The sequence below is a fragment of the Triturus cristatus genome, chromosome 3_1, assembly GCF_964204655.1.
Source record: "Triturus cristatus chromosome 3_1, aTriCri1.1, whole genome shotgun sequence".
In the NCBI taxonomy this organism is placed as follows: Eukaryota; Metazoa; Chordata; class Amphibia; order Caudata; family Salamandridae; genus Triturus; species Triturus cristatus.
The window spans coordinates 486,429,709-486,442,327 of NC_140583.1; the positions used below are offsets into that span (position 1 = coordinate 486,429,709).

Sequence of the window (12,619 nt, forward strand, 5' to 3'; positions counted from 1 at the left end):
CAGCACTTTGTGCACAAAAATGTAAAACCAGCTTCAGGAAAGACCTAAAGACCTGGCTTTTTACCTAGATCGATCTGCCTCCCGCCTTCCCCTCCGTTCTATATCTTCAGCGCCAAGATGCCGCGGCATTCGTGCACTCTACAAATATTTCAGTCAGTAATAAATTAGTGAATTATTGATCTCTTTGACAAATATTGTGTGTGCTCTTGCATGTGTGCTTTGCAGGATGCTGAATGATGCTAGATGTATTCTAATACACATAAACTTTTGTTCATGTCTAGATACATTTTTTGAGGAAATATATAAATTGTAGTTAAAGTTATGTTACAGTTGTAAACCTTTTTAAATTCGCTCTAAAAAATGAATGGTGCACATCCTCCAATGTGATCGACAATCACTTCCCAATACTGCAAGATTTTGAGTTGTGTGTGCTCTTTTTTTCCCTTCTTTTGCTGTATATTCCTTGGGAATCCAGTGGTGTCTCTTCGTCTGCAGTTTCATCTTTAGGACTTTCTGGTCCCGGTGCAAAAAATATTTTGGGGCCCCTGTTTTGATTTTTTTTTTTAATTTTATTACCCATGTTTTGCTAATTTAGACCCTATGGGGCCTATGCATCAACAATGCCATTTGCGATTCCTTATTAGCGAAAAATAAGGAATCGCTAATCAGGAATAGCAAAAGGCTATGCATGTAGGAATCGCTATTCAAATAGCGATTCCTTAATATTCCTTATTACCGAATCGGTAATACCGAATCGGTAATAAGGAATACCTACCCATTCATTCCTATGGGCTTGGAGGCCCATAGGAATGAATGTAAAGCCAGTCTGTATTAGCGATTCGGTATTACCGAATTGCTAATAGCGGGAGCACTTTCAAGGGTGCCAGGGTGTCAAAAGGACACCCTGTTGCACCCCTGAAAATGATATGTGCACATATGTTGCACACACACATGCTCTAAGGGCATGTGTGTGCGCAACATGAAACTTTGAAAAATGCACAAAAGTGCATTTTTCAAAGTTTTTGCAAATTACCATGCAGTTCATCTTCATGGTAATTTGCTCCCCCTATTAGCGAAATCGCTAATTTTTTAACTTTGATGCATTGCATTTAAGGAATCTCACTTTGGGATTCCTTAAATGCAATCGCTATTTAAGGAATCGGTATTTAAGGAATCCCTATTTAAAGAATCGCTATTTAAGGATTCCTTAAATAGCGATTTCTGCTTTTGGGTTGATGCATTGGGATTGGGTATTTTTTACTTAATACCGGGAGCTATTACCGAATCGGTATTTTACCGACTGGATTTTGGGTTGATGCATGAGGCTGTATGTTGTTTATCAAGGTTGAATTATTTGGTAAAGATTAAGATACAAAAATTTGTAGAAGTGAGATAGAGAAAAAGTTCACTTTCCCTGGTGGCCCCCAATGGAAGGTAGGGGCCCACTTTGCCCTAGTCTCCAAAAATGTTTTGTTCATCAGTGACTGTTTCCACAGGGTTATCCTAAAGCTGGGCTTGTATTTTTAGTGTCATATTCAAACAAATCCCCCAAGGCATGCAATGGTGAATTCACAGTGAAAATAACAATGCTCTAAAATGGTTAGTCTTTCACATGAGATTTGTTCTAAAATATAAGTTGGTGTGCCTTGCAGGAAAATGAAATTAAGGCTTCTAATCATTTAAAGGTCTGTTTCTGTCACTTTGAGTATATAGTCTGGAAATCTGTTGTGCCATAATTTTGTTGTAAGGTGCATTGCCATTCTGAAATGTTTTGTCATTTTCACTTTTATTTTCTTAACCAGTATAATGATGACTTCTTTGCTTTTCTGCAGATCCACGGTTGCCAGATCCTGGAAAATGTCCACAAGCATAGCTGTGGAGGTCTGCCTCCTGTACGCAGTGCCCTGGAAAAGTAAGGGTTCATTTGTCTTTACACTATAACATATAATAAATGTATTGCAGATGCCTGAGATATTGCATATTAAGCACGCATTTAAAAAAATAATTTATCTAAAAGCCTAAGATTTGGGTAATTAATAAAAAGAAGCTGGACGAGTTGAAAAGGCAAGATGCTATGATTTCTTTTTAAGTATTTTCAAGATTGTAAGGGGTTCAGTCTCTTTAAGTCTTTACAATAAGAGCATGGAAGACTATAGAAATACTTAAAAAATGTAAGCCCCTACCCTTTAATAAATGTATTGAGTAAATAAATGAGGAAAACAAATAGAATCATAAAAGCGGAAATCCTAAATAAGGCTCAGTGCAGCGGCTTGGTATATCTTACGTTGGTTTGTGTATCATCTAGCCATCCTCCTTACTTACAACCCTGCCCCAGTAACCCCAAGTCTACCAGATGTGAGTGATGAACATACTATCCGTACGGTTGCAATCAACCCCAACAGATCAGCTTCCCGTCTTAACAGAGGAGTGGTTGATAGTAACCTAGCGCTAGTACCCTTGTCCACCCCAACCCATGGTACTCTCTCCGACCCCCCCTCTGTCCGGCCTCCTAATTAACGCCGCTCAGCGGCTAAGCATGCTGCGGATATCGCCGATCTCATCCTGAGCCAAAAACTCAACCTAGCAATCCTGACCAAATCATGGCTCAATGAATCCTCATCTCCCTGCCTAGACCTCTAAGTCCCTCCCAACTATAAGATCGCAAGACTGGACAGGCAATCTAATAAGAAAAGAGGAGGCATCGCCTGCATCTACCGCTCTAACCTCCTCGTCACTGAACTTCTGGCAAATTCCACAGTCTCTTGCGAATACCTTGCACTTTTCATATGCAGCAACGCCACCCAACTGTGTAGACTGCACATCTTTTTCCACCCCCCCAGGCATGAATGACACCTTCACCGACCACCTAATGGAAATCATCACAGCCAAGGTTTCCCCCAATTCTAAAGACATTTTTCTTGGTGATTTCAATCTGCACTGGAACAACCTCAAGGACCCTCTGGTCACCGCCATCAAAGACCTCCTGGCCGACCAAGCCCTTACCCAAACCTGCTCACTCCCAACTCACTTGAAAGGCGCAACTCTAGACTGGATCATCGCTAAAGAGTCAATGGTCAAGCTTATCTCTATAGACTCATGCGATTGGTCTGACCACCACACTATCACTTTCCTACTACCTGGCACCCACAAGACATGGGCACCGCAACCTGTGATTACGAAATGTTGGGTCAGAGACACAGAGAACCTTGATCATGGGGAAGTAGCTGCTCGCTGCAAGTCTGACCTCCCCTCCTCCCCCCATATCACAACGGTCAATGACCTCAATGATCATTACTCCACGACTATATCTAACATCTTGATGATCTTGCTCTGCTAAAGTTGAAAAGCACCCAAATCAAAGACCGAAAACCCTGGTTCAACGGATCCCTAAACAATGAGAGGAGATCCCTCCAACAGGCAGAAAGAATTTGGAGACAGCACCCCTCAGCCGCACATTTAAAACTACTCCACCAGTCCAGAAACACCTACAACAGGAACATCCTCAACTCAAAAAAAGAATTCTTCAGATCCGAACTGGGGAACCCCAAGAACAGACCTTGCAAGCCTTTTGAAATGGCCAAACACCAATCCAACAAACTGGCTAAAACCTCTAAAGAAACCCCTAAATCCCTAATATCAGGCGAGGAATTCTCCTCCTTTTTCTCTGACAAAATCACTGCCCTAGGAAATGATCTTGGATCCGCCACCGGCTCCCGATCCCTTCCGGATCTGCCTCCGCTCTTCACGCTGCCCCCCCAGACGTCACCCAAAAATCAAGCGCACTGGACCAATTTCAAAGTTTACGACAAACTTTCCGTCTCGAAAATTCTTTCCTCCCTAAACCCGAACAACCACTTTAATTAATGACCCACTACCCTCTAACTGCTTAGTTGCCACCTCTCAATCTATCATTCCTAGTTGGACTGCAATAATCAACGCCTCCCCTCTGCAGGGGTCGATACCCGACTCTCTGAAAGCCTACCAAGTCCTTCCCGTCTTAAAAAAAAACCTACGCTGGATCCCGCTTCCCCTGACAACTTTAGACCTATATCTAACATCCCACTCCTAGCTAAAGTTCTAGAGAAATGTGTGAAACAGCAGTTGAGCCAACACATCACCAACGTCCATCTACTAGACGACTTCCAATCCGGATTCAGGCCTGGACATAGCACTGAAACCACCCTTCTCCACATCGTGGATGATGCCCTGCAAGACCCTGATCAAGGCAAAACCTGTCTCCTAATCCTTCTAGATCTATCCTCTGCTTTCGATACGGTCAACCACAAAAAAGTCCTTGACTGCCTCAAACTCGGGATGGGTCTGGATGGCCCTGTCCTGGAATGGTTTAGGTCCTTCCTCTAGAACTGCTCACAGAGATTCCTAATCAATGGTAACCTGTTCGCTCCCTCTCCGATCACGGTCGGAGTCCCTCAAGGATCAACCTTGTCCCCTACCCTCTTCAATCTTTACCTTGAACCGCTAGCTGAAGTACCACACAATGCAAATATCTCCTACCACATGTATGCCGACGACACCCAGATCTACATCAAGATCTCTTCTCCTAAGGAGATTCTTTCCCTGAATGAGGCCTTGAAGTTGACTGTCCATTGGCTCACCGCCAACCAGCTCAAACTCAACGCAGAAAAAAGGGAATTTCTCCCAATCTCCCCACCCAAAACCAGCCCTGACATTCAGGAATGGATTAAGGCGACCACCGCTTTGAACTGCCCATCGACCATAGTGGACTCTGCCAAATCCCTGGGAATAACCCTAGACTGCAGCTTGAACATGCATGACCACATCAACTCAATGGCCAAATCAGCCAAATTTCACCTGAGCTACCTAAGAAAACTGAAATACTTCCTTGACACTCCGACCTACAAATGGCAGTCAAGGCACTAGTCATCTCTGTACTGGAATATGAATGTTCTACCCTCGTGGGTTTTTCCCTGGCCCCATTAAAAGCCTGCCTTAACGCGGCCTCCAGACTACTATCAGGTTCAAGGAAATTCGACCACATCTCACCACACCTGAAAGCTCTGAACTGACTTCCTTTTGAGGAGAAGAATCAAACAACAAGAGAGAGAGGGTCAAAAAACACACTCTTCGTCCCCCTGGAGTACTAATAATAAACAACAAAAGAGTATGGAACAATTATTATTACAGAAAGAAAGGGGAAAGAACCTATGTTACCACAAAACAATCAAAATTTGTTAAAAGAGTCCTCACTCACCAACCTGGTTGGTGACATGCTTCATCATTGGACTCCCACCAGGGAGGTCTAGCACCTCCCCGGTGTGCTACAACGCCTGGTTACAGCGGAGCGGGTGATTGATGTGTCACGTGTGATAGTGCAAGGTGATGTGCAGAGTGAATGTAAAAAATGTCAGGTTTCAACCAAAAACCTTTATTATGGCAAACCTGGCATTGATTAAAAAGGGTATAATAACTAAGTACCAAATTTTGGTTAGTTAACCCTATTCGTGAGAAGGATAAAATTTGGTCAACATGTTTCTGCCATTAAGGGTTGATTCACCAGGCATTCGTCAGGACCTTACTGCCCCGGTGGTATGCACACGCTAAGGTGCACCCAACCGTTGGCAGCGATGTTAGTGAAAAACTCACGGTTCTTGTTACCGGAGAGTCTTCAGGATTTCTGAAGAAAGAGAGGTGTCTGTAAAAATAAACAGAAACAACAAACGACATAAAAAAGAGCATTGCTTCGTGGAATTGACAAGCATTTACATGTTTTGAGTCGGAGGAAAAAATCCCCTTTCACTTAACAATTTCGTTATTTAGTACACACAAAATCTTATTAAGAAATCATCAGAAACTACTATAGTGTGTAGAAAGCTATAAGTATTTAGCAGTGTGCGTATCATTCATTTCGTTTCTGAAAGAATTCGCAACTATTCCACTTCCTCTTATTTAGGAATGTACTTATTGGCCAAAAGGCCAATTTCTCATAAACGAAGAACTCCAATATTATAGTCACCGGACCTTTCAGGGCCCCAAAGGGGAGCAACAGAGGACAAAAAAGGTCTCCAAAGGCTTAGTCATAATCATGCCTTATCTCAGCACTTATTCGTAAAAAGACTTACTAATGGCTAAGATCAGCCTCACACCATGGACCCAGGGAGGGGGATGCGCGCTTGTAGTCACACACTGCAATAAACAATAGTCAGAACGTTACCATCCGGTAACAGGAAAAATTTGTGAGATAAAGAGCAAATTATGCAGTTGCGATGGACCACTTACTTCGTCAAAGCGCCGCACCCACCGGAACACCTAGCGTTCCCTCCGATTTGGATCCCGTAGATATCGCAACTGATCAAGGCAAGAGTTTAAATACCTTCGACATCCAATCAGTAAACAAACAGAACGGGTGTTGCTTGTTTGTCGAAGACGGAAGCCTCACAGTGCGTGCTACGTCATATTACGTCTCACTAGCCAATCAGGGAAATGAAGGCTGAGGGAATCACTCAAAGACTAGAGCGCTAAACCCAACAAACAGTCCAGCCCTCTCTACGAAACTGACGAACAGGATACAAAAGTGGCGACGCCACAGCACTGCATCCCATGAATGCAGACAAACAAACAACCACAAATGCCATAATTCTTCACTGAAAATATGAAGTACAATAAGTCTTGAAAAAAGAAAAAGAGGGAGAGTACCTCTTTTTCAAAACGTTTTTTTTAAAAAAACAAGAACTTTCTTTAATGGCACTCGTGGACATTTCAGGTAAAGTTACATAAGGTTACAGCCCCTCTTTTTTCTATAGGGTGACCACACTCGTATACCCAAAGCCAGATGGAAAATTCAGTGCTGCATTACACTATTCCAGGGTATATTATCATTAAGGCCTGATGTATGAGTGGCCAGACGATATACCCATCGTTGTTCTTTCTCAAACAGTCTCTGGGTTATATTATTGCCTCCCTGTAGATGTTCAATGATGGTCCACATTAGGTCATCAATTGTGTGGTTGAAACAGAGAAAGTGTTCGGTGAGTTTGGTAGGGCAGACGAAGAGGTCAAGTCCATTGGGGTGCGGAGGAGATAGTAGGGATCAACACCCGGAGCAAAACACAGAATCTACAAGCGGGTGTCAGCAACACGCGAGTTTAGTTACCAACCTTTCAAGTATCACCTTGTCGCCTAGTGAACTCTCAGTACTGGAGAAAGGACTGGGTTTCGTGCCCACGGCACGTTTGGATAAATTTCGTTAACATTGTGAGTTGGCAAACTTCTTTAGAAAACTCAAATTAAAAGCTTTTTTCGAAAATACGGAACCAGTGGAGACACCTGAAAATACCAGTGACACTGACCTTAGGATTAAGTCTACCTTCAATCCTCCCCCCCACACAGTACCAGCTGAAATAATTGCCTTTGAACGTGCAGTTTTTCTGGATGTGGAAGCTTTGGAGGATAGAGAGGTCTTCAAAAATATGACCACAACAGAATTCCAGGCATTACAGTCATTACAAAATAACACTGCAATTGTAATAAAACCTGCAGATAAGGGTGGCGGGGTGGTGATACAGGATGTCGCCGATTACGACAAGGAATGTAGACGACTCCTGAATGACTCTGTCAGTTACACCCGTCTAACCAAGGATCCATCCATGGATCTTAAAGAGGTTATATGTAATCTGGTTCACACAGCAGAATGTAACGAGCATATTTCCAAACAGGAGGCACAATTTTTAACCACTAGTGCAGGGGTGGTACCCTACTTTTACATTCTGCCAAAAACCCATAAAAATAGGACTCCGCCTCCCGGACGTCCTATAGTGTCCGGGATTGGTTCACTTTTGGAACCTCTCTCCAGGTACTGCGATGAATTTTTGAAACCCTTGGTGCAAGGTACTTCCACATATCTGAAGGACACCAAAAACCTTTTGGCCCTTATACAGACACTGAATGTGGACAATGATAATACTATCTTGGTCTCAATGGACATAGAGAGCCTTTACACGAGTATACCTCAAGACGAAACGATCAGGGTCCTAACTGAGGTCCTGGATGCAGCACAATGGGACTACAACACGCCCAGGTCTTTTGTGATCGAATGTGCCACTTTAGCATTAAAAAAGAACTTTTTTGAATATCAAGGAGATTTGTTCTTACAAACCACAGGCACATCTATGGGCAGTGTTTTTGCCCCTAGTGTAGCGGGTTTATACGTCTTCGATTTTGAGAGCAAATACATCTTACATGACAGTAACCCGTTTGGACAACATCTGTCCCTGTGGCGCAGATACATTGATGATGTGTTCATTATCTGGCAGGGCACGGAAAGTCGCCTTTTTGATTTTTTCAATTGGATTAATACCTGCGACAGACACCTTAAGTTTACATACACCTATCACCATACAGAGATGATTTTTCTTGATTTGGTGATAACAAAATCCAATGGGTCACTAGCAACACGTACCCATTATAAGCCCACAGCCAAGAACAACTTATTGGCTTTCTCGAGTTTCCATCCACGTACATTACGTGAAAATTTACCGTATGGCCAGTATTTACGTCTGAGACGTAATTGCAGCGAGGTGGCTGATTTTCGGAAACAATCAGAGGATTTGACCCAAAAATTAAGCAATAGAGGTTATCCCAAAAGACTCCTTACAAAAAGCTGCAAAAGAGCCCGTAATCAACCAAGAGAAGTTCTCCTTGAAGAGACAGTAAAGACAGACACGGGTATCCCCTTGACGTGCGTAACAACCTATAGCACGGCCTCCAATGCTGTTACCAGCTCTATACGCAAACATTGGCGTATTTTAGTCAGTAACAACAGGAATTGGGAGAAACCCCTGTTTTCTTTTAAGAAGGCAAGAAGCATCAAAGATGCTCTAGTACACACTCGTCCCAAGAATGCAACTATGCAAGGTGAAAACACCCTCTGTAATGCTTGGGGTATGCCTAGAATAACGGGACACTACCCATGTGGGTCGTGTAGTGTTTGCCACCTAACTAAAACAAGTAAGACCTTGCTCCTGGAAAGCGACAAAGTCTGGACACAAAGACAACACACTAATTGCAATACCAACAATGTGGTCTACCTTATTACCTGCCCATGCGGGCTAAGATATATAGGCATGACCACCAGAAAAATTAAGCAACGAATGTGTGAACACCGGAGCAATATAAGGTGTAAGCGCAATACTACCGAACACTTTCTCTGTTTCAACCACACAATTGATGACCTAATGTGGACCATCATTGAACATCTACAGGGAGGCAATAATATAACCCAGAGACTGTTTGAGAAAGAACAACGATGGGTATATCGTCTGGCCACTCATACATCAGGCCTTAATGATAATATACCCTGGAATAGTGTAATGCAGCACTGAATTTTCCATCTGGCTTTGGGTATACGAGTGTGGTCACCCTATAGAAAAAAGAGGGGCTGTAACCTTATGTAACTTTACCTGAAATGTCCACGAGTGCCATTAAAGAAAGTTCTTGTTTTTTTTAAAAAAACGTTTTGAAAAAGAGGTACTCTCCCTCTTTTTCTTTTTTCAAGACTTATTGTACTTCATATTTTCAGTGAAGAATTATGGCATTTGTGGTTGTTTGTTTGTCTGCATTCATGGGATGCAGTGCTGTGGTGTCGCCACTTTTGTATCCTGTTCGTCAGTTTCGTAGAGAGGGCTGGACTGTTTGTTGGGTTTAGCGCTCTAGTCTTTGAGTGATTCCCTCAGCCTTCATTTCCCTGATTGGCTAGTGAGACGTAATATGACGTAGCACGCACTGTGAGGCTTCCGTCTTCGACAAACAAGCAACACCCGTTCTGTTTGTTTACTGATTGGATGTCGAAGGTATTTAAACTCTTGCCTTGATCAGTTGCGATATCTACGGGATCCAAATCGGAGGGAACGCTAGGTGTTCCGGTGGGTGCGGCGCTTTGACGAAGTAAGTGGTCCATCGCAACTGCATAATTTGCTCTTCATCTCACAAATTTTTCCTGTTACCGGATGGTAACGTTCTGACTATTGTTTATTGCAGTGTGTGACTACAAGCGCGCATCCCCCTCCCTGGGTCCATGGTGTGAGGCTGATCTTAGCCATTAGTAAGTCTTTTTACGAATAAGTGCTGAGATAAGGCATGATTATGACTAAGCCTTTGGAGACCTTTTTTGTCCTCTGTTGCTCCCCTTTGGGGCCCTGAAAGGTCCGGTGACTATAATATTGGAGTTCTTCGTTTATGAGAAATTGGCCTTTTGGCCAATAAGTACATTCCTAAATAAGAGGAAGTGGAATAGTTGCGAATTCTTTCAGAAACGAAATGAATGATACGCACACTGCTAAATACTTATAGCTTTCTACACACTATAGTAGTTTCTGATGATTTCTTAATAAGATTTTGTGTGTACTAAATAACGAAATTGTTAAGTGAAAGGGGATTTTTTCCTCCGACTCAAAACATGTAAATGCTTGTCAATTCCACGAAGCAATGCTCTTTTTTATGTCGTTTGTTGTTTCTGTTTATTTTTACAGACACCTCTCTTTCTTCAGAAATCCTGAAGACTCTCCGGTAACAAGAACCGTGAGTTTTTCACTAACATCGCTGCCAACGGTTGGGTGCACCTTAGCGTGTGCATACCACCGGGGCAGTAAGGTCCTGACGAATGCCTGGTGAATCAACCCTTAATGGCAGAAACATGTTGACCAAATTTTATCCTTCTCACTAATAGGGTTAACTAACCAACATTTGGTACTTAGTTATTATACCCTTTTTAATCAATGCCAGGTTTGCCATAATAAAGGTTTTTGGTTGAAACCTGACATTTTTTACATTCACTCTGCACTAGGCCTGGGCAAAAATTTCGTTCCGTTCGCGGAAATTGCGATAATTTGACATTTTTGCGTTCCGCGGAGAGCGCGAAAATGTCAAAAATTCCGGTTTCCGCAGCTTGGCGATAATTTGTTTCTTGCTCGCGCTGTAAAATGATACATTCTCGCGCGCGCGCGATCGCCTTACCTGAATCCCTGCGTTCGCCGACAAGTTTTCTTGATCCGGTCGCGTTCTCCATGAGATGTTGTATTGTTTTTAGCCATTTGCGCTGTCTCGCGACAGTTCGCGCCCGCAGTGACGTCATGCGTCGCGCGATCACGTCTTTCTTCTCGCGATCATGCACCGCGAGAACAACTCAAAACAAGATGGCCGCGCCCGCAAGCAACCACATGGGTAAGTTGGCGACCCGCAACCATGCAGAAAATCTCGCGAACATGCCGGAAAAAAACTTCCGCATCTTCGCGATATTTCTGCTTGTTTGCGATAATTTTAAACATTCTCGCGATAATTTGCGAAGGTTAATTCCGCAAATTCCGCCCACCCCTACTCTGCACATCACCTTGCACTATCACACGTGACACATCAATCACCCGCTCCGCTGTAACCAGGCGTTGTAGCACACCGGGGAGGTGCTAGACCTCCCTGGTGGGAGTCCAATGATGAAGCATGTCACCAACCAGGTTGGTGAGTGAGGACTCTTTTAACAAATTTTGATTGTTTTGTGGTAACATAGGTTCTTTCCCCTTTCTTTCTGTAATAATAATTGTTCCATACTCTTTTGTTGTTTATTATTCCTTCTGAGGAGGCCAGAATCCAACTTAAACTGGCCTGTATCACTCACAAGGTGCTATACTAAACTTCCCCCTCCATTTCTTGCCCAGAAACTAGTTGTATCCAGAGGAACCAGAAACTCCCGGTCTGCCAGAGACCTCTTGCTTCAACCAGCATGCTTGCGGAAAAAAAAAAGTACAATCGGGCCTTCTCTGGGGCCGCACCAAGAATATGGAACTCACTCCCGCCCACCATTAGAAGAATTCCATCACTGGCATGTTTTAAAAAGGAGGCCAAAACCTTCCTAATGGGCAAATTCCTCTCCTAATCTTTTGCGTTGCAATCACCTCAGTGTTGATCTTCTTCAGTTTACTGCCACACCTTGGACTATCCGGATGCTATCCACCGGCACCTTCGGACATCCCTCCTAAGGATCTGGAACTTCTGTTTTCTTGTAAAATGCTTTTACATGTTTGTATCCCATATGTTTTCTACCCCCCTTCTAAGTCTCTTGTTTTCAACCTGATAATCCTGTAAAGCACCCTGATACCCTAACGGGTCAAGTTCGCGCTCTATAAAACACAAATAAATTAATATAAATCAATAAAATAGTGGTGTTGAAGCAAGATTGGGGTAAAATGCTTCATGATATGATTGGAGTAATCCATTCTGATTTGCATAAGGTGGACCACTATCTAGAGTGTCAGGGTACTGAACAACTCTGCGTATAATGCTATAAAGTGGTTGCCTGCAATTTAAATTATTTGCAAGCATTTTCCCCAACACATTTTTTGTGTTTGACCTAACAACCTAACTGGTCGAGCATTGTTTGTGTTCCCTTCTAGAAGGGACTTTGCTTGGCAGTTCAAGATGGATAGTTCACATGAGGAGCAGAGTCAGTACTGATTTGCCCAGGGTGTACCTCTTTCCAAAGTGGCATAATGGGTTAAACACCACGGTCTTGAGTGCTGCCCAAAGCAATTGCAAGTGGTTTAAACTATTTGCAAGCATTTCTTCCATCACCTTTTGTATTGATGATTAGAGT

The 12,619-nt window shown here is 43.1% G+C and overlaps 1 protein-coding gene across 3 annotated transcripts in view; it reads left to right on the plus strand.

The window, feature by feature from the left end:
• TUBGCP4 (tubulin gamma complex component 4) overlaps window positions 1-12,619 on the plus strand; it is a 491,481-nt gene that overhangs the window by 146,616 nt on the left and 332,246 nt on the right. For all 3 annotated transcript variants that reach the window (XM_085644307.1, XM_085644309.1, XM_085644310.1), the window contains exon 6: window positions 1,833-1,912. In XM_085644307.1, coding sequence (XP_085500433.1) covers window positions 1,833-1,912 — 80 coding nt within the window. The remainder of the gene's footprint in view (window positions 1-1,832; window positions 1,913-12,619) is intronic.